At 42.7% G+C, this 27948-nt stretch overlaps 2 protein-coding genes across 3 annotated transcripts in view; one reads left to right on the plus strand and one right to left on the minus strand.

Annotated features, from left to right (window-relative positions):
- Positions 1 to 508: 508 nt before the first annotated feature.
- Positions 509 to 5764, minus strand: LOC119648729. The gene is made up of 2 exons (XM_038050544.1): positions 5610 to 5764; positions 509 to 1209 (listed from the first exon to the last, which is right to left on the minus strand). Exon 2 carries the CDS (start codon positions 1206 to 1208, stop codon positions 618 to 620), a length of 591 nt encoding a protein of 196 aa, XP_037906472.1. The 5' UTR covers position 1209; positions 5610 to 5764; the 3' UTR covers positions 509 to 617.
- Positions 5765 to 6037: 273 nt separating this feature from the next.
- LOC119649686 (UPF0687 protein C20orf27 homolog) overlaps positions 6038 to 27948 on the plus strand; it is a 316347-nt gene continuing 294436 nt past the window's right edge. The window contains exon 1 of one of the 2 annotated variants that reach the window (XM_038051948.1): positions 6038 to 6396. In XM_038051948.1, the coding sequence (XP_037907876.1) occupies positions 6342 to 6396 (55 nt within the window). In that variant the 5' untranslated portion in view covers positions 6038 to 6341. The remainder of the gene's footprint in view (positions 6397 to 27948) is intronic. The other variant, XM_038051949.1, reaches the window with a different exon arrangement.

Genomic DNA, 27948 nt, shown 5'->3' on the forward strand with positions numbered 1-27948 from the left:
GTGAAAAAATGGTCAGAATGAGCAACAAGAAACCGAAAAATAACTCCCGTCAAAAACCAGTGGTTGGTTTACCTACTCATCACATTCAATCGATTATAATTATTTTCTTCAATGGGGCATTCACTTAGGAGTCAGCACTTTAGAAATTAGGAAGAAGTCGAAAATTGGCTTAAGGAATGGTTTGATCTGGAAAAAACATTTTCTTGGCGTGTTCATAAATTTCCCACATAACCCATCGGTGAATCCCGTCAGTGTTTAAAACTGATTGATTCAATTGTAAATACCATTTTCGTGGCTAGGCAAGTATTTTATATTTTGCAAGTGCTGGTATTTCGGGAACAACTTGTTCCCTTCTTCAGTGCAGTGTAGACACCTTGAACTGAAGATTGGGACAAGGTCTTCTGAAAATACTGGTATTCGCAAAATAAAAAATACTTACCAAGCGACGAGAAGAAACTATGTTTACAATTTTGATTTCCGCTAGAAGCACGAAAAATACATAAAAGAGGTAGATGTTCTGTTATTTTAGTAGCTAGTCATTATATATATTATAATTTGTAAATTTCAATATTCAAATTCACACTAAAAATACCTTAAAAATATCTTATAATTCAGGATTAACTATCACTTAAATCTCTCGAAAATTTAATATGATTAACAATCGTTTCGCGGGGGTTCTTTATGTAGTCGGGATCCTTCAATAGTTCAGTGTATCGTTTCAACCTACCAAGCATTTCGCGTCTCTTCTTTTGTTGATTCTCCTTTTTAATTTGACACTTGGTTTTCGGCTTATCATATTCGGCAATGCCGGTTTTAATCTCACTCGATTTAAATTTGAATAATTCATCAAGAGACGGAAGTGCGTCCTTGAGTGTCATCAAACTGCAGACAGGAGCTCTATTTTCTTGTTTCTTTTTCCTCTTCATCTTCTTATTTTGATCGATGGTGCTCTTTTGTTGCTTTATCAAGTCTATTTTGGAAGTAAATTTTTTACGCTTATTAGCGCGTTTTTCTTTTTTGCTTATTGTCTTCTTCATTACGGAGGATTTCTCAAATTTGATTTTGTTCTCTGCACCCTCGATTTGTTTAGGACTGCTTTTCGGTGCAGCTGAAATGCTGACTAATTGTGGTACATCATCTTTATCATCAGCAATTGAATTTTGAGCTGCTGAGTTTTTTGGAGGTTTGACTTTCTTGATTTTCCCCATCCTGAAACGAATAATTTATTTACTTGGTGTTAAATTAAAAAAACTAAAGAAAGCAAGAAGATATATATATGGACATCAGTAAACGGGGGTCAACCAACTTTTACGTATAGATGTAAATATGAATTATATTTTTTAAGACAACTGTGTCGCTCTATTTTAAGTAATGATTTAATCCTTATCGGGACTATCAGGAATTATTTATCAGAGCACCAACTATAAGAATCCCGTGAGCGCAATTTCTATATACGCAGTCACATTTTTCCTCTTTTTTTTAGAAAATGCATACAACGCGAAGATTGTGTGAAACAATTGAAGGGAATATAAGTTCTTTTGTTTCTTGAGAATTCGTTATGACAGCGGCATTTAGTTCAGCTGAAAAATGTTGTATGATATTTTGCTTCTGGTCGAAAGCAATCATTCGCAAGTGTGCAATTTTTATAAACGCAGGTAGCTAAAACGTCTATAAAATTACTTTTGAAAAGTTTTTTTTTGTAATTAAAAGGTGTGACGTGAAATTTTGTAGTGCTCTACGTAAAACAGTGCTCAACTTTAACTTTTTTAGCTTAGATTATACCGATGAATCGTGGAAAAGTGTTAAACGAAGAAAAAAAGCCAACTTGCCAGAATGGAAGATTCGGGCTGCACAATGAGAGCGATGTTGAGGGAAATTGGTAGATCCGACGGAGTTATAGGGAGTTTTGTTAGATTTAAGGAAAATACGCTACAAAAAGCATCCGTGTGGATATAAAAAAATCGGGAAAAGAGAAATCGCCCTGATTAAGGGGGAAGCTACTAGAAATAAACTTTGGTTCGTTCCAGATCATGTCGAAATTACTTCTTCCCATTAAAAAGAGACGGCTGCAACAGATTTTCCATGCTTATAACAGCATTAAATATAAAAAGGCTGCTAAAGCACCTCATTCAATACCGACAAATAATACGGCTCGTCTCAAATTTGTTAGATCGTGGATGAAATGGGAAGAAGAATGGAAGGCAGTAATTTTTTCGCATGAGAAGAAATTCAACCTTTACGGCCCAGCTGGATTTAGGGCATTTTGGAACGATCTAAAAAAAAATGAAGCTTCTCGAATGAGCCGCAACTTTTTAGGCGGCAGTGTTATGGTTTGGGGGGCATTTTTTCCCCGGTAACCTTCGACAGGGAATCGTACCAACCAAAATAAACTCAGTAATTTATACTGAGCTTCTGGAAGCCATTTTGATGCCGCATTTAGATGAGAATAATAACATTGACTGGAATTTCTAACATGACAACGCCACGGTACACTTTTCTGCATACACGAAATCATTTTTAAATGACAAACAAATAAAATTTTTACAGTAGTTAGATCGAAATCCTGATCTTAACCCCATAGAGAATATATGGTGGATTATTATTATTCTGTTAAGGGAAAGTCGCACCGCGTCCTTAAAGAACTATTGTGCCCCTTTTACTGGTTATAGTGTACCTATTGATCATAGTATCTCAAGCAGGCCTATAACCGTTAGGAACTTTAGTATGTTCCCTACTTCCAGATCTTTCAGCTTTGCATCTGGTATTAAGTGTTCTCCCAGATGCCTCGACCTACTTTGTACAAGAGAGGTTTCGTCCTCCTCCTCACAAAACCTGCAGGCAATGTCCGTAGATATCCCTAGGGGTTCGTATCCCCCAATTCCCACTACGATTCGGAGGTTCTTTTTGGTAAGGTTTAAGCAATCCTTTGTGCGTATGGGTTCGTATCCCCCAATAAGCAACCTGGACTACTCCATCCCCGGTAGGCCCGCCCGGTATAGTTCCCTCAACCGTTCCTCTTCATTTCTTAGATTCATAGCCATGAAACCGTTTCCGATTCCACAGAAGGGTTCTGGCCCGTGTAAAGGCGTCCCTACTCCCTTCTTGGCTAGTTCATCCGCTGCCTCCTTGCTTGAAAAAGCAATAGAAGCTAAGACTTAAAAAAAGTTAAAGTCGAAAGAAGAAGAAAAGAAATTAAATCACAAGTGTTAGAGGCTTACCTTTGCTTCCGTTAATGAAAAATTAAATGCTCACTGAATTCAGAAACCCTGCATTCATCGCAAATGTCTGATTCTATGATTTTCATGAGCTTTAAGAAAGGTTTGCTGAAAGTGTGGCCAGACCTAAGCTGATTTAGAGTTTCCTCCTCAGCTCTCGAAGGGGGTTGTAGAGTTCACTAGTCAAAACTGGTAGGGGGAGAAATAAGCCAGCAAAGAATCTCCCCTTGGACCGGGAGATTACCTGGAAAAGACTTCCAGTTTTCTAGCATAAATCTATTGACCCCAGCTAGAAGACCTGCAGGTGAATAAGGAATATTTCGCATGGTGCTTTGAGCATTTGGATTGGTGGCAAGTCAATGAGCGATTTCATTGAGGGAGCCCTCCGCAGTGCACAGGACACCACAGAAGGGTTACTTGCTCCAAGTTAGCGCTCCATAGGGCTTGGTGAATGGTTTGGACAAGGAAGTGAACCGGTGTTTTGGAGGCAAGAAGGACGCAGGCATGGAGAGCATCGGTGATTATGGTAAGTTTGCTCTTCTTCTCTTCTCTTTGATGTGCTGTGATGTTGGAAACACTGTTGAGGATGAAGCGCCTGTTAAGGTTTAGGTCCGGGAAGATGCAGGCGCGTGAAGTTTACAGTCGAAGGTGGGCAGGATCTGTTGCAAAAAGGGTGAAACCTTGCCTGCCCTAGTTATCTCCCGTTTGTTTGCATGAGTAACTTCGGGAAAAAGTTGGGTGGAACATTCACCTTCAGTCCATCAAAGAGGGTTTGAAAGTTTTTGTAGACTTTTCAGAGCCCATTTTTGGCATCCGAAATTTTCCTGTAACTTTAGGAAAGTGTTTGGGCATTTGACTTCGAGTGCAATAAGTTCCTTAGCGCCCAACAGGAGCTGGGGATAATAATTTTACCCTCGCACATTCACTAAATAAATTGTGTGCTTGTCTGCTGAGGAGCGAAGAAGCTAGCAGTACGGCCAGCTGCGGCAATAAAAAAATCGTCAGCAATTTCAATATGCTGTTGATGTTGAGAGGGAGAGTGTAAATGTTGAAGAGAACTGGGCGGAGAGCGCAACATTGGGGAACATCATTAAAAACATCAGTGGCCTCATCACCAACGATTAGCCTCCTGCGTGAGAGAATGATCCAGACAGCTAGATCAGTAGGAACTTGAAAGTCACTAAGGATACTTTCCAGGATGGAAAGGTCAACCCTTTGATAAGCATTCTTTATATCGAACGAGGCGGCTTGTACACACAAGCCCTTGTTCTTGGTCACATATATCTTGAGAAAACAGTCATGCAAGAGGCAGTGAATAAGCCCCTTCGGTAACCATAGGAGTTAGGTGGAAGCAGCTGTTAATCCTCATGGAAGCCATCAGCCTGTCCTTCATGATGGAATTAACAATTTTGGGAGACACAGAAATGAAGGAAGGTCTCAAGCTATTTAAGATGTTCAGGTCTCTAGCCTTTTTTGAGATAGGAAATATTATAATGACGGACCAGTCCTTCGGGGGTCTGATGCCAAGCCAGAAATGGTTAAGGCAGTTAGCAAGAATCTATTTGACCCCATGGCCGAGCCAGGCCACATATTAATATGTGATCTGGTTCACAAAGGGTGCAAGTTTGCGACAGGAGAAACTATCAGCCACTGACAGGACGTAATATGACAGCATAAAATGTCATGTGCTGCATCGGGGTAAAATCTCAGAAGAATTTAAAATCTAAAACGGAGTCGGCTAAGGTTCCTCTTTGTTGCCAATACGTGTTCTTTTATCCATCGGTAACGTTCTTCACGATACCCTATACAGAAAAGATGGAGATTTAATGGACGATAACATCTTGCATCAAACAGAATGAGACGACCGTGCACATCGATCAGAAGGCGGATGTGGCAGTGGCTAGGCCAAATATTGCGAAAATGTGCGAGATGCCCTGAAGCTTTGTCGTGCAGAACAGCAGAGGGAGAGTGCAAGTTGCAGAAAATCGTTGGGTAAGCTAGCACACATTGACATGAACCGGCAACATTGGCATGCAAGTGTCTTTTGGGCGCTGCTCCACATATGTAGGGTTTGTAGTATGTATGCGACCGTATTTAATGGAATATGAAAATATTGGAAGTGTGCAACTAAGAACCAGAGAACCCTGAAAATGTGATGTCTTTAAGAGTAGCAAAAGTCGTGTTCGAAGCTTCATTAGGGATAAAGACCCGTCATTCCCGTATCAAAACAAAATTGTAGATGGTTTTTGCACCAGATTATCGTGTGAGAGCACAATGTCAATTCGTATTTATCGGCATAAACGTAATCAAAGTTTAGGGTTCTGCTCACGACAAAAAGTTAACCTCAAATTATAAGACGAAACTTTACATGATGGAATTTGTAAAACCACTTACTTTTATACGGAATGTATTCTTTCTTTTGCAATCACTGGCGCTTTTCCTGAACACCGCTTTCGAAGACTATAATCAACAAAACCCACTTCTTCCTTGAAGCTAATGAAATGCGGGCCCCGTAATGCCTTTATTTTGACGTTTGATGGCAACATATGCTCTCGGCAGGGCTGAGCATTGAATGTTAATGCTGTTTCCGGAACTTTACTTGTTCAAAGCTAGGATAGTTAAGAAGAAACTTTCTTTTCCACTGAAAAACATTAGTTCACAACGAATCATCATATTTTGTACCATACTTTACTCTATATTATCGTTTCTAGGAATGGGAGCCTCGCAAATACATTCGCTATCATTTCCGAAATCTCCGCAAACGACAACACAGTCGACGTCGCGCAGTTGTCAAATTCAAACAAAACCGTGAGCAGTTCATATTGGAAATTGGGTTCTCCGTGGATTGCTCCCAGTAGATTTTCGCTGTTTGGTTTGTGCTGTTTTGTCCCTCGTGGTCTGTCCAGTTTGCGCGAAAACGGTGAATTAGAAGTCGGCGGTGCGTGCAGTGGGTTCAGTGCACTTGTGTGATCGATCAGTGTGAATAAGAAGCATTTCCTCAAGTGATTTCTGAATCAATCAGGAAAGTGTTGAGCAGTTCCATTGCTGACGAGTTTCGGAATTTGTGGATTACGTTCAGATCAATTGTGCGGAAGACAGCTCCCGAGACCTGCTAGAAACATCGCGATGGCCAGCAAAGGACTAAGCAACAACGCTGCCCCGCATTCGGAAAACTCTTGCGGTAAGTTTTGGACTGCATCCCGGAAAATGGTGCTTGTGCGCCAGTGGGCAGTGGTTCCGATGCTTCAAGGCTGGAATGTTCTCCCCGTCCCCTTGTCCTTGGTGGGGCTTAATAGAGTGTTCATTTGGCGCACTTTGGCATCCTTGTCCACTTTGAAGTATTTGAGGATTCGCTCGACGACGACGTCATTAGGATAAAGCAAGGAATTCCATTCTGCCGGCAATGAATGCTATAATGAGCAACTTTTGGGGATAATTGGCATCTTGAGAAAGGATTCCTTGAAATTCAGTTGAATACAGAAATGTTTGGGACAAGGTCACTGGCGGAAATCTCCTTGAAAGGGTGGAAGGCGTTTCAAAGGTTGCTGTTGCTTTTCAAACAAGGTTGAGCCTTCTCACGTGGAAGCTTTTTAATTTTTATCATTATTTGCACATTACATGTTTTATTTTGAGACTGGCGTTCTATTTGCTGTACAGTTGTCCTATTTTCCTCCCTTCCTGGCTCCTAGTTTGTATTGGAAGCGGAAACGCTTTGTTCTGCATGAAATTGCTTGCATTCTACTTCACGCACCGCAAGAGATTCCGCATTCGCACCCCACAGTTGCATGACTCGAATTGGCTTCCGATCCACTCATCGAATTTAGTCCCATTCGACCTGCTGACCGCGCTCTCGGCGTGGATTAACTTCCCACCTGAGCCTGAATATAAAGTCGTTATCGAGAAGAGTTTGCAGCTATTGCCGCAATGCGGGGGAATTGTTTTACTTCTGTAGCAAGCGAACCATCGAGGACCAGGGAAAGGTGTCCTAATGCGTACTTATGACGCTCGCCTGCAGAAAATCCCGCCGTAGAGTTTCCGGTGTAAGTGCATTATCGACGTGTGGAGATTATGCTTATCGCGGCGACCGAATAGATAAAGCGAATTCACAAACACTGCATCGTTTCGATATTCCCAGTCGAAATTCCCCGCCCGCTAGCCGTGAGTGATTGGAGTCTTGTTGCTTTCCAAGAATATTAAATCATTCATTCTCCCCTTACATGTCGGACCGTGGACGTTTTTAGATCGCCCCAAAAACATTCACCCGCCATAATCGGAGAATGACGAAATGGTTGCTGCCTTTGCCAATTATTTGGTCATCATATTTCAATATTTCGCATGTGGTCTTCTCGATGGAGTGTTTGCTTCGCGGCGTAGATAACAGGGCTTAAGAATTTATGGCGAAGATGCAAGCTGGATAAACAACAAACTTACCAATATCAGCGCTTGCACGGGTGACTTCACACGGCTAATGCCATTTTATGCTGCATATAGGAAATGGCTGGCTTATATTCAGGGTAAGTGGGCGGTACAATGCTTTAAGTATTTATTGACGTTGGGATTCAAGGGAATTAATGGACTTCCTGATAGTTGGAGCACGGTTTTCTGCTACATTTCCCATGGTTTGTTCTCTGCCTGTATCAGATTCATCGTCGGACTTCAATCAAGCTGACCCAAAAACGGAGGCAAGAAAGGCAAACAGATTCTCCTCAGGCCATTGCCTCCCTGAGCTCGGGTAGACAGTAAGTGTATAAGTTTGTATGCAGTTTCCCCCGGGGTGGTTTTTTATTTCATCCGAAAAAATTGCAAAGTTTGTAGGTAGATATTATGAGGTATACAAAGTAGCAGGAAAACGTACTTACATCGAAAACATGTCACGTTTTACGTAAGATAGGTAGTTGCCGCTTATCTGCTAGATTGGAGCGAGTGACTAAGTACGTAAGCTTTTTGTCCTTGAGTCGCGAAATTGAGTTGGATAATAAATATCACAGAATAGGCTTCATATTATGGTGATTTTTCTGGTCACGATTGTCATTAACTAGTTTGGTGTGTATTATTTTAATGATGGTGCTTTTGATGAGTTCCATGTGAGGAATTAGTCGGATTCACTCGATGTAACACAAAAGTCGTATAAGGTTTGGGTTTAAGACAATGGTTAGTAGCATTTGCAGCCAAGGCTATCGAAGCTGATGGATGGGTCCTGTATGACGGCTCTAATCCATTCGGCTATGATACTGAGCAGTACGAACAGCTTAGGAGGAAACTCCTCCTAGCTGGAAGGACGGCGTCCGCGCAAGGCATTAAGGTTTGCTTTGAGTCGGTAGGTGTATACCGTAAAACATTACGGCTGAACTTTTCCGACGAAGACACGAACGAGTGGCTCAAGCAGTACTACTCCTCCCTTAACGATGTGTGGGAGGGTGCGCGACTAACCTTGAAAAGGGTCTCTGAGCTTCCATCGATCAAAAAGTGCTTTCTCTGGCTTCCAGAAGAAGAGCGAAATGGTGTTGGGGTTCTGGAACAACTTGATATACAGAACAACCTTAACACTTCCACCTGGTTGCTGCTAGGCAGCAAAACAGGAGAGAGAGCCGATCGGCCGGGAACTTTTCTCACTACGGCGTTCCCGCGCCCGATGTTAAGAAAGTTCGGGAAAAATTGGGCTGCCGACTCGACTATGGGCTGGGGACCGTCACGTTACAAGTGTCGGCTTCTAAAACCATTGAAGGGGACATGCAGCCCTCGGCATCTTCATCTGAAACGTAGATGAGGCGCCACATTTCCCAAATAAATTTGCAGCATCGTAAAGCGGCGACTGCACTTATCAGTCGTCGGATCAATAGCTGCAAGACATTTATATACATCATACAAGAACTGTGGGTTGTTGGTGGGGCATTCAGGGGCCTAAACTTCCAACATGCTGACCTATTGTATGCCAATGGAAGCGATCGACCCCGCACCTGCATGGTAGTCTCCAAAGACTTCCAGGCTAACTTGGTTAACGACCTATGTGATGACGACACCACATCGGCTAAGCTAACCATAAAAAGTCAACAGGGAGATAAAGAGATACTATGGGGCTCTGCATATTTTCCCTACGAAGCAGAAGACGTTCCCCGTGGAACATTCATCAGAGCTATCCAATATGCCAAAAGTAGAGGCATGAGGGTAATAGCAGGATGTGATGTCAACGCTCACCACATATGCTGGGGAAGTTCGAACATCAACGCAAGAGGATCGAGACTACTGGAGTATCTAGTAGGAACCGATTTGCAGATCCTAAATGTGGGTAATGAACCCAATTTCTTCAACGTGGTCAGGCGAGAGGTCATCGACATCACGGTGGCATCTCCTGACATCGCGCCTCTGATCGGAGAGTGGAAAGTATCAAACGATATCACACTCTCGGATCACAGACGGATTGATTTCGTTATGGGCATGTATCCATCTCCACCCACTCCATTTCGGAATCCGAGGAAGACAGATTGGGTGATGTATCAAATAAAATTGAGCGCCCGAGTCACGATCCCTGGGAAGCGCATCAAATCCGTTGCTGGAATTGAGAAGACAACCTAGATGATCACAACTAGCATGAGAGAAGCTTTCGAAGAAAGCTGTCCACTCAAGATACCAAAGAAGGGTAAAACATCATGGCGGAACTCGGATTTGGCAAAACAGAGGAGAACAACAAGGATGCTCCTTAATCGTGCTCTAAAGAGGCACAAAAGGCTCTAAAGAAGAGCATAAGATCGGCTAAACGATCACCTTGGAGCCGCTTTTGCGAAGAGACTAACTCAACGCAACCTCAAAGCTGAAGCGGATTCTGGTCAAAGACTGGGTTATTTACGTTTACAGAATGGGAAGTACACAGAAAGCGATGAACAAACGGCAAACCATTTGCTTGAAGTGCACTTCCCAGGCAGCATCCAAAATCTAATCTTGGGGCTAACAGGCGCATACAACCCTCAACCGAGAGACTGGAATCTGGCATGCAAAGTAGTATCATTGGAGCGAGTGAAATGGGCATTTAACTCGTTCCATAGATTGCAAGTCCGGATGGCATCATCCCTGCGCTAGTAATAGAAGGAATGGATGCCCTGGGTCTACAGATTCGGAATATATATCATGCATGCCTAGCACACGCTTATATTTCAATTAAATGGCGGGATATGAAGGTGTTTTTCATTCCTAAACCAGGAAAACCTACCTACACAGACTAGAAAGACTAGTAGATCGGTTCATAAGGGATACACATATTACTAAGTGGCCACTTCACCATAGGCAACACGCCTACCAAAACGGTAAATCCACGGAGACAGCACTCTATGAACTCACGGCAAAAATTGAAAAGCCGATGTCCGAAAAAGAATACACCTTAGGCGCATTCATGTACGAGTACATCGAAGGTGCCTTCAATTATGCCTCATTCGCGGCAATTTGTGATGCGGCAAGATAGCATGGAATCGAACCGCTGCTAATCAGTTGGATCTTTCACATGGTAGAGGGGAGAAAAATCCACATATCGGTCGGCCAGAAGTCTATTGAAGCAGGATGTCTCAGGGGCTGCCCACAGGGAGGGGTTCTCTCTCCACTGTTATGGCTCTTGGCAGTGGATACCCTGCTGTGGCTCCTGGAGGACAAAAAAGTCTTCGCGGAAGCATTTGCGGACGATGTAGCCATAATAATTACCGGCAAGTTTGCGGACACAGTATGTGATCGCTTGAATGCAACTCTGCATGTAATCCATAGCTGGTGCCTCCGCCATTGTAAGCTTTGCCTTCTGATGAACACGTCTACGAGAATTTGGTCCGCATGCCGTCGTAATTGTTCGTTTAAAATTATTTCGGGCGAGAGTACCCCGGCGAAGGCTTATAGCTTTCGGTTACTTCCGTACAGGAGCACAGAAGCAATATCTCGATCTCGACTGGATATTGGTATTGAAACAGCTACAGATATCAGGCAAAAAATATCGAAGACGAATCTTGCACTGTTAAATTTAGAGCGACATTAAGATATATAAATTCGCCAACGCCTTCAATGTTCTGCCCAGTATTGCAGATAAGAAGAGTGCGATGTTCAGTCAGATTAATGACTTTAGTTTTGTTGATATTTAGGTTCAGTTCGGTTTTGCTTTCGTCTTTCTTCAAAACCAGAGCCAGGTCCAAATTTTAGCGAGAGAGCAAGCAGATATCGTCAGCGTAGTCGAGGTGTTTGAGATAGGTATCACAGTCATTGTAACATGCCACTTCGAGGTAGCATGGAGAACACTGCCGAAAAGAAAAAGTAGCGAGGAACACTGGCGGAAATTTTTACAATAATTCACTTCGGTATATCACGTGATATTTTCCGCTCTCATATGACACTCTGGCAATGTCTTTAGTTTTTTCCGGGTTCCCCTTTCTGCATAGTGCCATTTCGTTTGATTATTCTTAAATGTGACTTGATGATATGAACATTCGCGGTGGTGGTTGTAGTCGTGAGGCATATGGAAGACGTGGAACTAAACGTTAAAAACCACCATGTTCTTTGTAAAACCGGTCACCTTTGTCTCCTCTTAAAGAAAGTGAAGATCGAGTATTCCAACGTACAACACGTTCGGTATAAGAGTGAGAAGATAGGTATCAGTGGCCGCCCCGAGAAGCCTAATTATCGCCGTAGCGCACCATTTTGACGCCAGAAACTAAGATAGTGACTGCTGTGGGAAAGACAAGATTAGCAAAATCCAGCTGGGACAGCTCTTCAAAGCCAACCTGTAGCGTTTACGACGAATAGCGACTTACCCACCCTGCAACCAGATACTTCTTTGGGTCTCCGAAGCATTTTTTAGTTGTCCGCAGCGTGGCCCTTCTTAGAACTGGATACCCCAAAAGAAGTGCCGGATGGTTTTCCCCCTCTCTGGAACTTCGACAATGCGAATTGTAGGGCACGACGAATCTGGCAGCATGGTCACCTATGGTCCAATGCCCCATCCAAACTGTCATAATCCTGTATTTGCGTCTGGCGCAAAAGGATTCGCGCCTGGGTCTTGTTATAGGAGAGCCAGATCCTCTTTGACTCGGCGAATATTGTGAGTAAATTCCATCGTTCACAGTCGGCATTGGAACGCCGACAGCGCAAGTCGAGTTATTATCAAGAGCGGAGCCCAACTTATGTTCGCCCGTCTGCCGGGGGGTTTATTCCCCTCTATGTTCCTATGACTGGGAACTCGATGGAACATGACTTTTAGCGTGTCGTCCAGGCTGTTTAGCGGGTCCCTACACTGCCCCATCAACCTGGAGAATGAGTACAAAGCCTTAATGGCCGCCTGGATGTTAGCCAAAATGATTATGTTTGCCTTGAAGCTCCATCCATCCATCCATCGAAATTCCTCTTAAAACTCGATTTGCGGTTCAAGTTGTCTATTAGGACTGCCCAAAGTTTTCGAGATACTTCGTTTAGGTTGTTACTATACTCATAGGGATTGGCTGTCTAAATTCGGACTAACTACTCGCTACAGCATATTTAATATGGACGTCCAGAGGCAGACCATGTAACAGTACAACGAGAGCATCTGCAGGGTAAGACTACGGAGCCACCAGTTCTATATATTCTCAGCATTGGACTAGAATGCCAATCTTTGTCCAGTGGAACTGGCTGCGCCAGCTCGCTTCCGGTATGTAAATTACGCGCACGTGTCTTCACACTAACTTTCACTTTCTTGTTGTTTCTGGAGCTTGACTAGCATTAAACGATTTGGGCCCGGAGGTTCATATGCAGGGAAGCAGTTTATCGCCCGGCTAATTAGCCGATTCGACAATCTCACACGATTAGGGCTGCATAACCTGCAAGCAGGGTTTTCACTTCCTGTCATCCTTGCTGGATAGGTGTATTCGGACTAGCAGCCCCAGGGTCCCAGCAGAAGATTGAGTCCAAGAGCACTCCGATTTTTTGAAAAAGAATATCTTACTAAATCTCGCAGAGAGGTTGGTGCTTTTGATGTTCTGGCAGTAATTCAGCAAAGATCGCTTCCAAACAGTCCTGTTGGCCGACTTATAGCTCTATCCCTGTGGCAAATAATGACGACTTCTCTGATCAGCTTTCTGGGATTGGACAGATCTTGGTTCCACCATGGTAGCATGTCTTTTTGTTTTATTTTGTAGGGCACGAGATTCTAATAGCGGTTATGAATGCCTTTTCCAGAGACCTGATCTTTGATTCCAGTTTGTCTGTTGATTGAAACGTACTCAGGAACGCATGGGCCACAGGTAGACAGCTACCACACTCCCCCTTGCCACTCAAGGAGGGAAATCAGTGCGAGTAGGCACGTTTTAAAATTGCTCTGCCCTTGAGCATGAGCGAGACATAACGAAAACCAGATCAGTTGTGTCTGACATGCCGCCCGGACTTGCCAATGTGTTGGTGAGATTGGCACGTTTTTGTTTACGTTTAAGTGAATACGTGAAACTACTTTTGGCTAAATGGGTGAGCACGCATTAGTGCCATGGCTGACATATTCTTTTCATGCCTCTCTTACCAATACGATTTGACGAAGGTTATGGTTTGTCCTTCTTTAGCACCGATCATGTGTACGGATAAGTTTCCGCAATACATTTGCAAGTCGGGGCATTTTAGTGTGGGACTGCCTATTAGATATACTGTGGCATGGTCTACAAGCTGGCGGGAAATATCAATAAAGCTAAGGCTTGCTATTTACATGAGTCAATGTGACTGTCCCTTTTGCATTACTTGCAAAGCTTTCACTTAACTTGCCACAACTTACTATACATCCACTAGATTCAATCAGTGACGTCGCTAGACTTCCAAGTTAATCACCATATTTTTTTCTCACCTTGTCAGAACTTAATCTTTAAAAAATTAAAAAATTATAATAAATACGAGTAAATGAGCATTCGGAAATTTTTCTTCAGCCAATATCTCAGTAGAAACGATGAATCTACTATTTCAGCACAAAAAGGATGCTTATTTTTAAAATGGTGAGTCAATTCTCACATTTTCTGGTATTTACTTTCTTAAGTATCAATACAAAGATCGATTGCAGTCATAGTCTAGAAAATTCACCAAAATCGTAAACATCGTTTCTCGTAAATAGATGAGTTAACTGTTCCACGCCGTTTTCTTCTCTCCTCGTATATTGCACCAAATCTTCTTGTGTTCTATTTTGATTTGGCGCCTTACTTACCTTCAGTTTTTATTTGCATTTTTTACATTTAGTTCTAATTTATTAAGCCGTTGTCTGTGCAATGAGCAAAAGAGGAATAAAAATTCAATAACTTTTCTTTTCGGGCTTTTTATTTTTAATTAAAGAGTGGCCCGCATCTCCGAGGTCGAATTCCGGCGACGGCCATGAGTGTTTGCCTAAATCGGGTAGATTTATGTATACATATATAAAACGGATCTATGAAGAGCCTGCTGTTGAAATTACGGCTCCCCTATCTCCTGAAAACAAAGAAAATGACCATACCATCGACTTACTTCTACTATCTTAGTGGTATAGTCACTGGTTTACCTTTTTCAAAGTTTCCGGGGAATTTATGTTTGCTCCCCTCGCTAGAAGTAGTGCATATTTGAAAAAGCAGCTGTCACTGGGTACTCAGGCTGGTTTCCATTTTTGAAGCGTTGCTATCGTTATTTTTGTCCCATTTCTCCAGCTTTCTCATCTTGCTGATTTGTGTCAAATGACTTAAGACGGTTTTCTTCACCAAACATCAATGAAAATTATCGTGTTCTCCGTCTGACAGGATTTCCGCGTTGGTATTCAAATTATCGTTATTCGTCACCAGACAACTCATACTTTAACGTCCCAGAGGTGAAGTTTGGGGCGATGAAGACATTGATTAAAAACGATCAAGTTCAGATTGCTAGCAAATTGACGATGGGTGAAGGACAAGGTTGTCATACTGGGATGCCACTCGACTGCCAGCAATGACACATAAGGATTAACGAGGATTCCGACTGCCGCCGCATACACGACGGAGAAGTAGGCGTACGGGTTCTCGGACCACCTACCAAAATTACCCCTGCTCCTGATTCTTTTCTTGATACGTATCAGCAAGGAGTGGTGCTAATTCATAGAGCTGTTTAAAATTGTGAAAGGCAACAATCCGGCGCTTGGCGAAAAACAAAAGTTGCAGTGCTTGCTAGGATATCTGCAAGGAGAAGCAACTGCCAGGCCGTGCTCCAGATATCGGAAGAACAGTTTTCTGATAATCGACAAGCTCCTATTAGTATATGGACGCAATTCTCGACATGAAAAAGCCCATCCAACACCAACGTTTATCAACGCAGCCCTCAGAAAAAAGCCTTTGTGGCACAAACTAAAGGTGGTTCCAGATATTGCAAAGGTATACATGCGATGTGTCCGGATAGCTGAGTGGTTAGAACGCAAGGCTGTCGTACGGAAGGTCGCGGTTCAAATCTCACTGGTGGCAGTGGAATTTGTATCGTGATTTAACGTCGGACACCAGTCGACTCAGCTGTGAATGAGTACCTGAGTCAAATCAGGGTAATAATCTCGGGCGAGTGCAGTGCTGACCCCATTGCCTCCTAGTGTACCGTTACGGTCTTGAATGAAGTGCTCTAACACACTTCAAGGCCCTGATCCAACATGGATTGTTGCGCCAACGATTATTATTATTATTAAACATGCGATGTTTTCATGTGACGAATTCGGGAAAATATCCATCGAGGAAAGAAACTACATCGTAAAGCAGTCCAAAGCATGTCGAAATTGCCTTCCACATAACGACTCACAGTCAATGAAGATCACCATACCATGCTGCACTTTCAAAAGGCAATGAATCAAGAAAGGAGATCCATCAATGGCCCAGCAGAAGAAATTGGGCTGGGTTCTCCCGGGTGAAGCCTCCATTGGGTCATCTAAAGTCACGACGTTGATATCGAATATATCCACGACGGAATTACATGACCCTTCGGAACAGAAGCAGTTGGAGATGATGTACCAGATGAGAATGAATGCAAAGTGGTTTACGAAAGCAGGGTCCAGCGCAATGCAGATGGAAGATACGCGGTTACGTCACCATTGAACCAGGTAGTGCCGTGAGAGACCAATTGATGAAAGCTTTTCCGGAGTGGTACAAGGAAAGGTTTTCATCAAACAGTGCGCGGATTTCGTCGTCCTAGCTGTTACCAGTTGTGATTTTCTATCTTAGATAGCAGAAATTATCAACGATTTTAAAATTGTATTCTTTTATCCTTATTATTCTTAGTTGACCTGTGCTATTTGATGTTGTTAATGTTTTTCTCTTTGGTGCTGTTTTTGCACGTCTTGCTTTCATCATTGTGTACACTAAGATCTCGCTCCGCTTAGTCGATTTGGGTGAAGGCAGCTTGTGCATATCGGGTTGTTCTTTCCATTATGTCAATATCGTCAATATAGGCCAGTAGTAGGGTGGATTTCTAGAGTATTCATTTTTAAGATTTTGTGTAAAACTTAATCTTATTAAAATCGGTTTACTGTCTGTCTGTCGGTCACATGCATTTTTCTCGGAGACTGTAACAGCCATTGACACCAAATTTTATGGAAAGGTGGGAACTGTGAACGCTCACGTATACATGCAAAAGGGAGGGGGGTGAATTTTTTTTTCACCAAATATAGTTATGTGGGGTATCAAATGAAAGGTCTCTCCGAAGCTGGTCTTAGTTTTGGCATTTATTTGAAAGGCGGGGAGTGCAGGGGCTCGAAAGTGATCATTTATTTAAGGGAGCCATTTTCAGAAACCGCTCAACCGAAAAATTTGAAAAAAATCAATAGGCTGCCACTGTATTTCCCCGTTATAGGTGTTACGGAGCACTTTGTTATGGACATGGTGTTGCTGCACCCTATTAAATAATTATATGTGCACCAAACAAAAAACCTTTATTTTAATTTAATCTTGTTTTGTAGAATTATGATAGTTTTAATGTGTTCTATTAAGAACAAAACAAAATTTGTTCTAAAAATATAAATAAATTTTAAAAATTAATATTTATTAAATCTAAAACCTCCATAGTAAATATGTATATGTGCAGAAATCGTTGTTGGGCCTTTTTGGCTTTTTTTTATGTATTTTTTTCAAAGCAACATATTGTTGAATAGGTATGAATGTATGAATAGGCTTTTGTTAGAAATTACTTTTCCTAGCCTTGGCATTGAATAAATTACTGATTTTAGGAGATTGTCATCAATTTTCCGCCATTCGTCCTGCAGAGCGACTTTCAAATCTTTAACAGTCGCAAACTGACCTCTATTTTTGAAAACGGTGCCGATGGTGCACTCCATAAATTTTTGATTGGATTTAAGTCTGGAGAGTCTATGGTGACATTCGCTTTATGAGTGGCGTCATTATCTTGCTGAAAACTTTAGTTATTTCCATAAATTTCTTCAGCATACATTATAGCTACATTGTCAAATAGTTTTACGTACATATTGGTGTCCATATTGCATGATATAAAGCACATGGATGATCGTCCATTATACCCAAATACTGCTCAAACCATTGCTTATCCTCTACCAAAATTGCGACCATGACAGGTCTCTCTGGAACGATTTTCTCATCACTAAATATAACTTGATGTTGAAGTTGCTGGTTGGTTTCAAATTGCAATCGAGCTCTTATATGAATTGGCTTCAACATAGATAGCGATTTCGTGAGAAGAAAGAAGAAATGATCTCACTTTGGCGGTGGAAGAATCGTAGAACCAAATTAAAGATACGATCCACAAAGCGGCCTCTGCAACCTTTGAGGTCACCAAACCATGTAATCAGCTCATCAACCGAGATACTTGGCTTTGGAATGGCGATGTTCAAATGAAGGTCCGTGAAAAGAAACGCTTCTACCACAAGTTTCTCGGCCATAACGTGCTGGCTAATTGGTAAATTTATAAGAACGCCAACCGGGAAGCCAGAAAGCGGTCGCTGTCACTCGAGCGCTCAATTAAAAATAAATATAAAGTGGACAATCGGGATGTCGCGGGAGATTTGTATCAAATTGTCGAAAGCCAATACCAACGGACAAAGAATATCAAACACTTTTGTTGCGTTAATGACGTGAACGATACTTTGCTTACCGATCGATGAGCGCGACGGATAGATGGCGAGAATATTTCGAGCAGATTTCAATGGAAGAACTCGTTCGTTTTCTACTTCAACAAACATTGCCAACATTTGGAACAGCTCCACCTGTCAGGGCAAATGAAGTCGAGAAAGCAATAAAACGAATGAAATCGGGGAAAGCAACAGGACCTGACGACATCGCATCTGAATTGGAAAGCGAAGAACTGAGACTCAACTCTGTGGCTCAATGAATTCTTTAATCGGGTTATTCAGGATGGTAGAACACCATCTGACTGGCAAGAAAGTACCACTGTTCCAATATGGAAAAAGAAAGGTAGTCCAGCAGAATGTTCAAATTACTGTCCGATCCGTTTACTTTCCCATACCATGAAGATTTTTGAACGGATTTGACAACCGTATTCGCGAAATCGTTGAAATAACCGTAAATCAAACCGGATTTGTAAAGAACTGCGGAACTACTGACGCAATACACGTTGCGGGGTTACGCATAGAGAAACACCGTGAGAAGCATCGCCCTCTTTACATTGCATTTCTGGATCTGGCGAAAGGGTTTGACCATGTGCCACACGAACTCATCTGGTATGTTCTACGATAAGACTTGGTGCCAGAAGAACTGCCAAACTGAATTTTTGACAACCGATCCCCATGGTCAAAGGGTAGTATAGGTCCCGGGGCGAAACGTGGATTGGTACCCACGATGGAGCATAAAACCTGGGAAATGCCTGCTGAACCAACACCAACAGCTCTACTACCAAACCCTATCTCCACCTCCACGTGGTGACCGCTGGGAGCTCTTTCTTAACGAAAAGCTGCAGACGGAGAAGGATGAAGGCGAGTCTCCCGCGCCTAAAAACGGGACAAATTGTACCAACTGGTCCTCCAGGTTGGGGGTTGGGTAGGGCTGACAACCCTACACGGAAAACAACCGTTACGAAGCCACAACAGGAGCCTCGGATAGGACGGATATTAAAACGACGGACCCGGCAACGACAAAGGAACAACGATTTGCGCATTTTCTCATGGAACGTGCGCTCCCTGTACAGAGATGAAGCTGATAAGCAGCTAGCCGATACCCTGTCCCAATATAGGGCTGATGTAACAGCGTTGCAAGAGATGCGATGGACAGGGACCGGTTTCCTGGAGAAGAGCCACTACACCATATATTATAGCGGCCATCCAGTAAACCATGTGCTCGGAGTAGGTTTCTTAGTCAGCCAAAAAATGAAACCTGCTGTTATCGGCTTTGAAAGTATAAGCGAACGGCTATGCACTCTGCGCTTGCGAGGCAAGTTTAGAAATATAAGCCTCATAAACGTTCACGCCCCTACAGAGGAGACTGCAGAGTCGGAGAAGGATACCTTCTACGAGGCAGTAGAAAGAGCCCTCGAAGCCTGTCCCAGATATGATATCAAAATCATACTTGGGGATTTCAACAGCCAAGTAGGGAAGGAGCCCGTATTCAGGCGATACGTTGGCTCCCATAGCTTACACGAAAAAACAAATGATAACGGACTGCGGACTATTCAATTAGCAGGGTCACACGAAATGGTTGTTGGAAGTACCTGGTTTGCGCGGAAAGCGGTCCACAAACATACGTGGGCCTCTCCAGACGGGACCACTTTCAACCAAATTGACCACGTGTTGATCGAACGCCGCCACCTCTCAGCCTTGATGAATGTCAGAACATATAGGGGGGCCAATATAGACTCGGATCACTATCTCGTTGGCATGGTGCTCCGAGCTCGAATAACAATACCACCTAGAATCCCCTCTGACAATCAGGTGAGAGTGAACACTGAAGCCATCCACAACACAACCCTCCGCGACACCTATAAGAGGGAAATGGATGCCGCAATAACCGCAGTCAATAGAGGACCTGGAGATGAAGCATCAACTAATGATCTTCACAACCACCTGAAGAACGTTATCATGGATACGGCCACAAATATACTTGGCCCCAGCCGCAAAAGGAGTCGGAACGGCTGGTTTGACGATGAATGTAAGCTAGCAACGGAACGGAAGAATGCCGCATACCGAGTAATGTTGCATTCTCAAAGAACGCGGGCACGCGCAGAGACTTATCACGAACTCCGTCGAGCGGAGAAGCGACTTCACAGACGGAAAAAGGAAGCCTGGGAGAACCAACAAGTCTGTGAACTAGAAAAGTACAGGGAGCAACCGCACCAGGCGCGGAAGTTTTACCAACAAGTCAGCAGGATGAAGCCTTATACACCTCGATGCTCATCCTGCCGAGACAAAGAGGGAAATCTGATTTCCGACAGAATGGGCATATTAGAGCGATGGGTTGAGTACTTTGATGAGCTACTGAACAACCAGAACATCGGCGAGTTGGAGGTCCCGCCAACTGAAGACGACGGACAAATACTGCCACCACCAAGTTTAGGAGAAACAGTCCGTGCAATTCATCGGCTAAAAAATCATAAGTCGCCAGGAGCCGATGGAATTACAGCCGAATTGGTTAAATATGGAGGCGACCAGTTACACCAAGTGGTTCATCAACTTGTGCTCAAGGTATGGGACAGCGAATCAATGCCTGACGATTGGCAGCGAGGCATAATCTGTCTCATACATAAAAAGGGAGATATCACACAGTGCAGCAATTATAGAGGTATCACGTTGCTGAGTACCATCTATAAGATATTCTCCACTATCTTGCTAGGCCGGATAGCCCCATACGCCCAGAACATCATTGGCCCATACCAAAGAGGCTTCACTCCAGGCAAATCAGCAACAGATCAGATTTTCTCTCTGCGGCAGGCGATGGAAAAACTGTTGGAATATGGACAACAGTTGCACCATCTGTTCATCGACTTTAAAGCCGCCTATGATAGCATAGCCAGGGTAAAACTGTACACGGCCATGAGAGAATTCGGTATCCCGACGAAATTAATAAGACTGACTAGGCTGACCCTGACCAATGTGCGAGGCCAGATAAAAGCAGCAGGATCACTCTCAAGACCATTCGACATCAACAACGGTCTACGACAAGGGGATGCGCTATCATGCGTCCTCTTTAACCTGGCCCTCGAGAAGGTGATCCGTGATGCTGAGGTGAATGCAAGAGGTACGATCCTCTTCAAGTCCACCCAACTACTGGCCTATGCTGACGATATCGACATCATGGGAAGAACCACCCGAGACGTTCAAACTGCCTTCATCCAGATCGAGCAGGCGGCGCGAGATCTTGGGCTGCACATCAATGAAGGCAAGACAAAATACATGGTGGCAACGTCAGCACCGAAGACGAATCAACCAACAACATCAAACCGCACTGGTCAAACACAAGCACGAACAAGAATAAGGATAGGGGAATACAACTTTGAGACCGTTGACAATTTCTCCTATCTAGGGTCGAAAATCACAACCGATAACAACTACGATGAGGAAATCCGCGCACGGTTGTTGTCAGCCAACAGAGCCTACTTCAGCTTACAAAGACTGTTCCGCTCGAAACGTCTCACCATAGGGTCAAAGCTCTTACTGTACAAGACTATGATCTTGCCAGTCCTCATGTATTCCTCGGAAACTTGGGTTCTTAGCAAGAAAAATTGCGAACTCTTGGCCGCGTTCGAGAGAAGAATCCTCCGAAGAATTTTTGGCCCCCTACATGAGGATGGACGATTCCGTAGCCTACACAATGACGAAATCTATGAGCGATACCATGACCGTACGGTTGTGGATAAAATCCGGCTCAATAGGTTACGGTGGGCGGGTCACTTAATCCGTATGGATGAAGATGACCCCACCCGGAAAGTCTATAAGGGCAATATCTATGGTAGGAAAAGAAGACGAGGCAGACCCTGCCTAAGATGGAGCGATGGCGTGGGCCAGGACGCCAGACAGCTTTTAGGGATATCGAATTGGTGGACCTCGGCGCAAAACCGGGATGTCTGGAGTTCCTTATTAAGGCAGGCCTAGACCGGATACCGGTTGTTGCGCCGTTGATGATGATGATCCCCATGAAATAGACACAATCACTGTCAGCAGCAGTGACCTGCCCAGAAGTGAGTGAATTAAATATCTCAGGTCAATGCTGTCAGCCAATGGAGAACTGTATTATGAAATTGTTTCACGTATTAGCGCAACTTGGATGAAGTGGCGTTCCACAACTGGTGTTCTTTGTGATCGAAGTATCAACGATCTAATATTTGCCGCAATGTCGTCCGTCCTGTCGCTCTCTATGGTTCTGAGGGTTGGCCGAATATAAAAGACAATGAATGGTGTTTTGCGGTAATGGGGACGGAAATGTTGCGTTGTACTAATGACGTGACATCTTGTGATCACATTGAAAATGAGAAATCCGCGGTCGACATGCAGTTACACCGATCGCGGAAAAATTGTGAGAAACCCGTGGTATGGTCACGTAACTCGCGCTAACGAGAATTCACTTGCCAAGAGTGGTCTAAACATCGAGGTTGATGGTAAGCGGCCAAAAGGCCAGCCGAAACAGCGTTGGCTTGATGCACTGGATAGGGATTTAGAAGCCTCGCGATTACAGCCAGATTAGGCATTTGATAGGACCAAATGGTGAAACCGATCACGATGAACCGACCCCGCTTGTGAACGGGACAAAGGCTGAAGAAAAAGAAGATTTGGCAAATCCTTTTTCGTAGTCGCATTAAACTTCAGTCACTGAGAAACGTCGAATACCTCGCGTGTGGCGGTCATCATTCGACGACTTTCTGCCTCTTCGCTTCATATCACCATAATTTTCTAGATTTTCTGGAAAGTTTGAAACATACGTTTGGCTGAGTTAATTGATCTTGATATATAGTACAAATGAGTAAAAAACTAAAACAACATATTTCTTTGCGACCCCAATTATGTGTGCTCATTTTGTTGTGGCATCGACGAATTGATATGTGATGACGTCATACACGTTGTAGAATGCCCGAAATTCACGAAAAATGCCAAAGTTTCTATAACTTTGTTAATAATAGTTGGATTTTCTTTAAACTTACGCAAACTGTGCCTTATGCCATCCCTTCCACCAATGCCACTTCTAGGATGAACTTAAGCGGCGTTGCCGGATAAATTTCTAGAAATGTAGAAATATACTATTATTAACTTCACTTGTGCAGATATTGGGAGAGGGTTTGGTAGCAGAGCCGTTGGCTTTGGTTCAGCAGGCGCTTCCCGAGTTTTAATTTCCACCGTGGGTATCAGTTCGTGCTTTCGGCCTAGTATTCTGGAGCGTCTTCAATATTTGCCAACTTTTTCACTCTTATCAGGTCGTTGCCTCTGCATACTTGTACTAAATGAGTTATGGATAGGGTTTCTAGAGTTTTCTAGAGCCTTTCCTGTATCAGAATGGTTTGGCATTTTCTATTTTCCTTCCGATTATTACACTCCTTGTACTCTCTCATGTTTTCACTATTAAGAGCACTTGTTTTATCCATCATATCCACAATTTCTGGGTCATTCATCCATGGCTGCGCTTTTACTCATCTTACATCAAATCAATTGTACTTTGTTACTGTTAGCATCCTAATTATCTTCTTGTATCCTTCCGTCTTAAGATAAGCTTACACTCACTCTCCTTTTAGCCTCGTTATCGTTCAACATGTGAAAGTTTGGATTCTGTTTACTTACTTACTTACAAATTACTTTTCAGTTTTTCAATCTCTCTGACATAACAGCCACAAGTGAAATAAGATGAATGTTCAGATCTGTTACTGAATTTCGCAGAATGAACTACGTTTTAAAATCTTTTATTAAACAGAATTCCAATTCGGTATATGTACATATTGTGCATGTTTTTCTTTAACATTGCTATGTCCACGTATACTAAACTGTATACTAGACTTGGAAGTTCCCATAATTATATGTATATTACCAGTTGGCGTTTATGCTAAAATTTGCTATTTTATCACCCTTATCACCGATAATTTCTCACATTCCTTTGTTATTTTGTCATTGGAATATCTCACAGTAATTGCTGTGTTCTCAGACCTACTATACTTCAGAAATGTTTTGGTGGATTAGTATATGCAAGTGTAAGCTTTCAATTTTATTGTCGTTAGCTTCCACAGTTGGGAAATATACTAAATTAGATGACGCATTTGTGTCTGTAAACTGTAATTATATTAATATTAAATCTTCCAAATAAGATACCTCATTTATTTGCTCTATGACTATAATACCTGCTCCATTTCGGTTATAATAATAATTGTTTATGTACATATTTTCGCTCCTTTAATGGCCATCTCATCTCGCTCAATATTGAAACGTTCGTTTCTTGTATTATGTATTTTCCCCTCTTATTCAAGAATACTATGTACATTTAACTCCATTCGAATATTTTTATAATCGGTAAACTCTTAACACCCCTACTCAAGGGCTTCAAGGGCCGCCAGTACTCAGAACTGTTTGATATGTCAACCATGTCATTATTATTGTGGAGAGTAGTTAGTGAGGTGTTTTCCCCTTGCGTTCTTTATCCCATGGCCTTAAAATAGCAAGCCGTTGTTCATCGTCCCTTGGACCGATTACTCAATTCAAGGACAAGAGCGCGCCCTTTGAAAGTTCTTACCTTTGTTGGCATTTGAATTTTACCTTGGTTTTCCCTCGGTCCTCAGTTAAGTTAACTATTATTAAGTGATAAATTTTATACCACGCGGCATAGTAAGTTGGGATCTTCTTTTTAGTGGTTCTTAGGGCCCTACAGCCTTTGAGGTCTTAGAATGCCACGTGAAAATATAAGTTTCTTTGCAGAACGCACGCATAACCATATGTTGTTATTGGGTACGATAATTCGAACAGCGAAATAATTAAACTCTGCTTTCATTTCATGAAGAAGTTAGCACGTTTCCATCAGATAGAGCGAGTGAGGTGTCATTCTCGATGCATGAAATCCTGCTGGATATGATAAGATTTGGAGCTAGGATCAGATGTCATTTTGTGTGATATCTGAATTAGTGTAATTTTCTAATCTAATCCGTTTGTGTGTGTGTATGACGTGAGGGAGAGCTCTGAGTATTCAGAACCTAGTATTCCATTGTACTCGATTCCTTCGTCTAACAAAATATGCCGGATTCGTTTATATATCGCAGAAGTGGATATGATGCTATTCGCAATAGCTTGAGCATATCAGCACCAAAAATCTGATGTTTGCCTGCTTTTTGACAAAAAAAAAAAATTTCCAAATCCAAGGGTTGCAATGAGTAATGTATTTAGAGCTGCGCCGGATATCTAGAGCCACAGTTCTTTGAAGTGTGGCTACTTTACCTGTGAATCCGGTGTCAAATTGTTTCTGCAGGCTGTTGACCTGACAGGATTTTGTTTCTGACAGCATTTTGACTGCAAAATTCCGGTCCAGGTTGAGGAGCATTAAAATTGTGCATTTCTATCATCAGATCTAGGCCTGCCTTAATAAGAAACTCCAGACATCTCGGTTTTGCGCCGAGGTCCACCAATTCGATATCCCTAAAAGCTGTCCGGCGTCCTGACCTACGCCATCGCTCCATCTCAGGCAGGGTGTGCCTCGTCTTCTTTTTCTACCATAGATATTGCCCTTATAGACTTTCCAGGCTGGATCATCCTCATCCATACGGATTAAGTGACCTGCCCACCGTAACCTATTGAGTCGGATTTTATCCACAACTTGATGGTCATGATATCGCTCATAGATTTCATCGTTATATAGGCTACGGAATCGACCATCCTCATGTAGGAGGCTAAAAATTCTTCGGAGGATTCTTCTCTCGAACGCGGCCAAGAGTTCGTAATTTTTCTTGCTAAGAACCCAAGTTTCCGAAGAATACATGAGGATTGGTAAGATCATAGTCTTGTACAGTAAGAGCTTTGACCCTATGGACGTTTTTGTAAGCTGAAATGGGCATTTCTATGCACAAACGAAGTTTTCCGATATAATCGAGAAGGATATTTACACATTTACATTTTATTTACACGCCGTTCATTATGGCGAATCTGAACAAAAAGGTGGGCGCTGATCTTGCTTGGTGACCGTGAAAATAAGGATGGAAAGTTTGTGGCTTTCTATTGCTACTGGTTCGTCATTGGTGACACATTGTTCGAACACAGAGCTAGACAAAAGGTCAGTTGGTTTTGAACTAATTGACATCGCTTGAGCAATCAGATCGACTATTTTGCGGTCAGTAGTAGATGTTGTTTTCTGGATGTGCTTAACAAGAGAGATACTAAAATCGGCCTCGAAACCGATCACCATCTGATTGTCGCTTGCGTCTACCATTTCTCGCAGAGTTGAACAGCTACAACCCCCAAATTCAACGTTGCCCGCTTGTATGATTCAGCTGCCGTTCGACGTTAGGAGAGCTATCTTGCTGATCGGAAGGCAAACACCTTGAGTAATTTGCCTGAGAATTTCAATGAGTATCAGGCTCCCATGATGTGTCATCCACGATAACAAGCACTTGAAGGGGTGGAGGGAATACGGAATAGAGCCACTAGGTCTCTGCAGTTCATCGCGTCAGCTGCAGTTTCTGCAGATCTGCTACTTCCACTCATTCGGAAACTCTAGGAGTCCGGGACCGAAAATGGAAAAAAGGATGATTATTAAGATTCCAAATAGGGAAACCCGTGTTGAGTGCGACAATTGGAGGGGTATCTGCGTGCTCCCTGCCGTGGCAAAGACAATCGCTAAAATAATCCTGGAACGCATCAAAGAATATATCGAAGGCTTGATCGACAGAAAGCAGTCCGGTTTGCGCTCCGGATCCTCCTGCATTGGTTACATCAACTTCTTACAGTTTATTTGGAAACTACACTCGGAGGTCAGATCTTTGTTTCACCTGCTTTTCATCTGGCATGGCCTACGCCGTGAGAGCGATACCGCAAATGTCTCGTGCTTCATTTAGGAAATATAACAGAGAAATTTAAAGCCCAAGGCGGTGTTCGCCAGGGTTTCATTTTGTCACTGATATTATTTCTTCATGTTATTGGTGGCGTTCTTCATGCTACCTTGGGCGAAGGGCGTGGCGGATTTCAATGGACTATGACATATTTTCTGAAATACCTGGAGTACGAAGATAACATCTGTTTGCTCTCTTTCGCCTTGATTGATTTTTGCCTTGAAATCATCCAAAACCATTTCGATGTCGCTTAAGAACAAGGAATCGAAAGTATAATGTTTTTGAGGTGACGGAAAATCCCTCTTTCAATTTATTTTCCTTCCTTCCTTATTTTCCTTCTGAAATAATTTTTACTGGTAACGTGGTATTTTTTAACTGACTGGAAAAAAATGGAATTGTGCACAAATTTTTATGTTGTTTTGCAGAGACACATAAAAGTCATGTGCAAAATTTATTGGAAAAAAGAGAAATACAAAGCGTACAATAACTGTACAACGCGATTACGAATATATGAAATATGTGTCCAAAAAGGAGCACCCAACTCAAATGTAATAATGGAAAATTTCGAAAATTTCGTATGGGCTTCCCTATCATCACACATAATAGACGAATATTTCGGTCATGAGTAAATAGCAACACAAACTTATTTTGGCTTCCAGATTTTAGTAGCCATCCTGCTATTCCGTAAAAATTCTCTGGCCTCTGAAAATAAATACTTATGAGATAAGGCACCGTTTCTTTGAACAATCAATATACCTTAACAGTCACCTCTTGACATGACATTCTGATCTGAGAGATATTTATGTCACCA

This window comes from Hermetia illucens, chromosome 2 (genome assembly GCF_905115235.1).
Source record: "Hermetia illucens chromosome 2, iHerIll2.2.curated.20191125, whole genome shotgun sequence".
Classification (NCBI taxonomy): domain Eukaryota; kingdom Metazoa; phylum Arthropoda; class Insecta; order Diptera; family Stratiomyidae; genus Hermetia; species Hermetia illucens.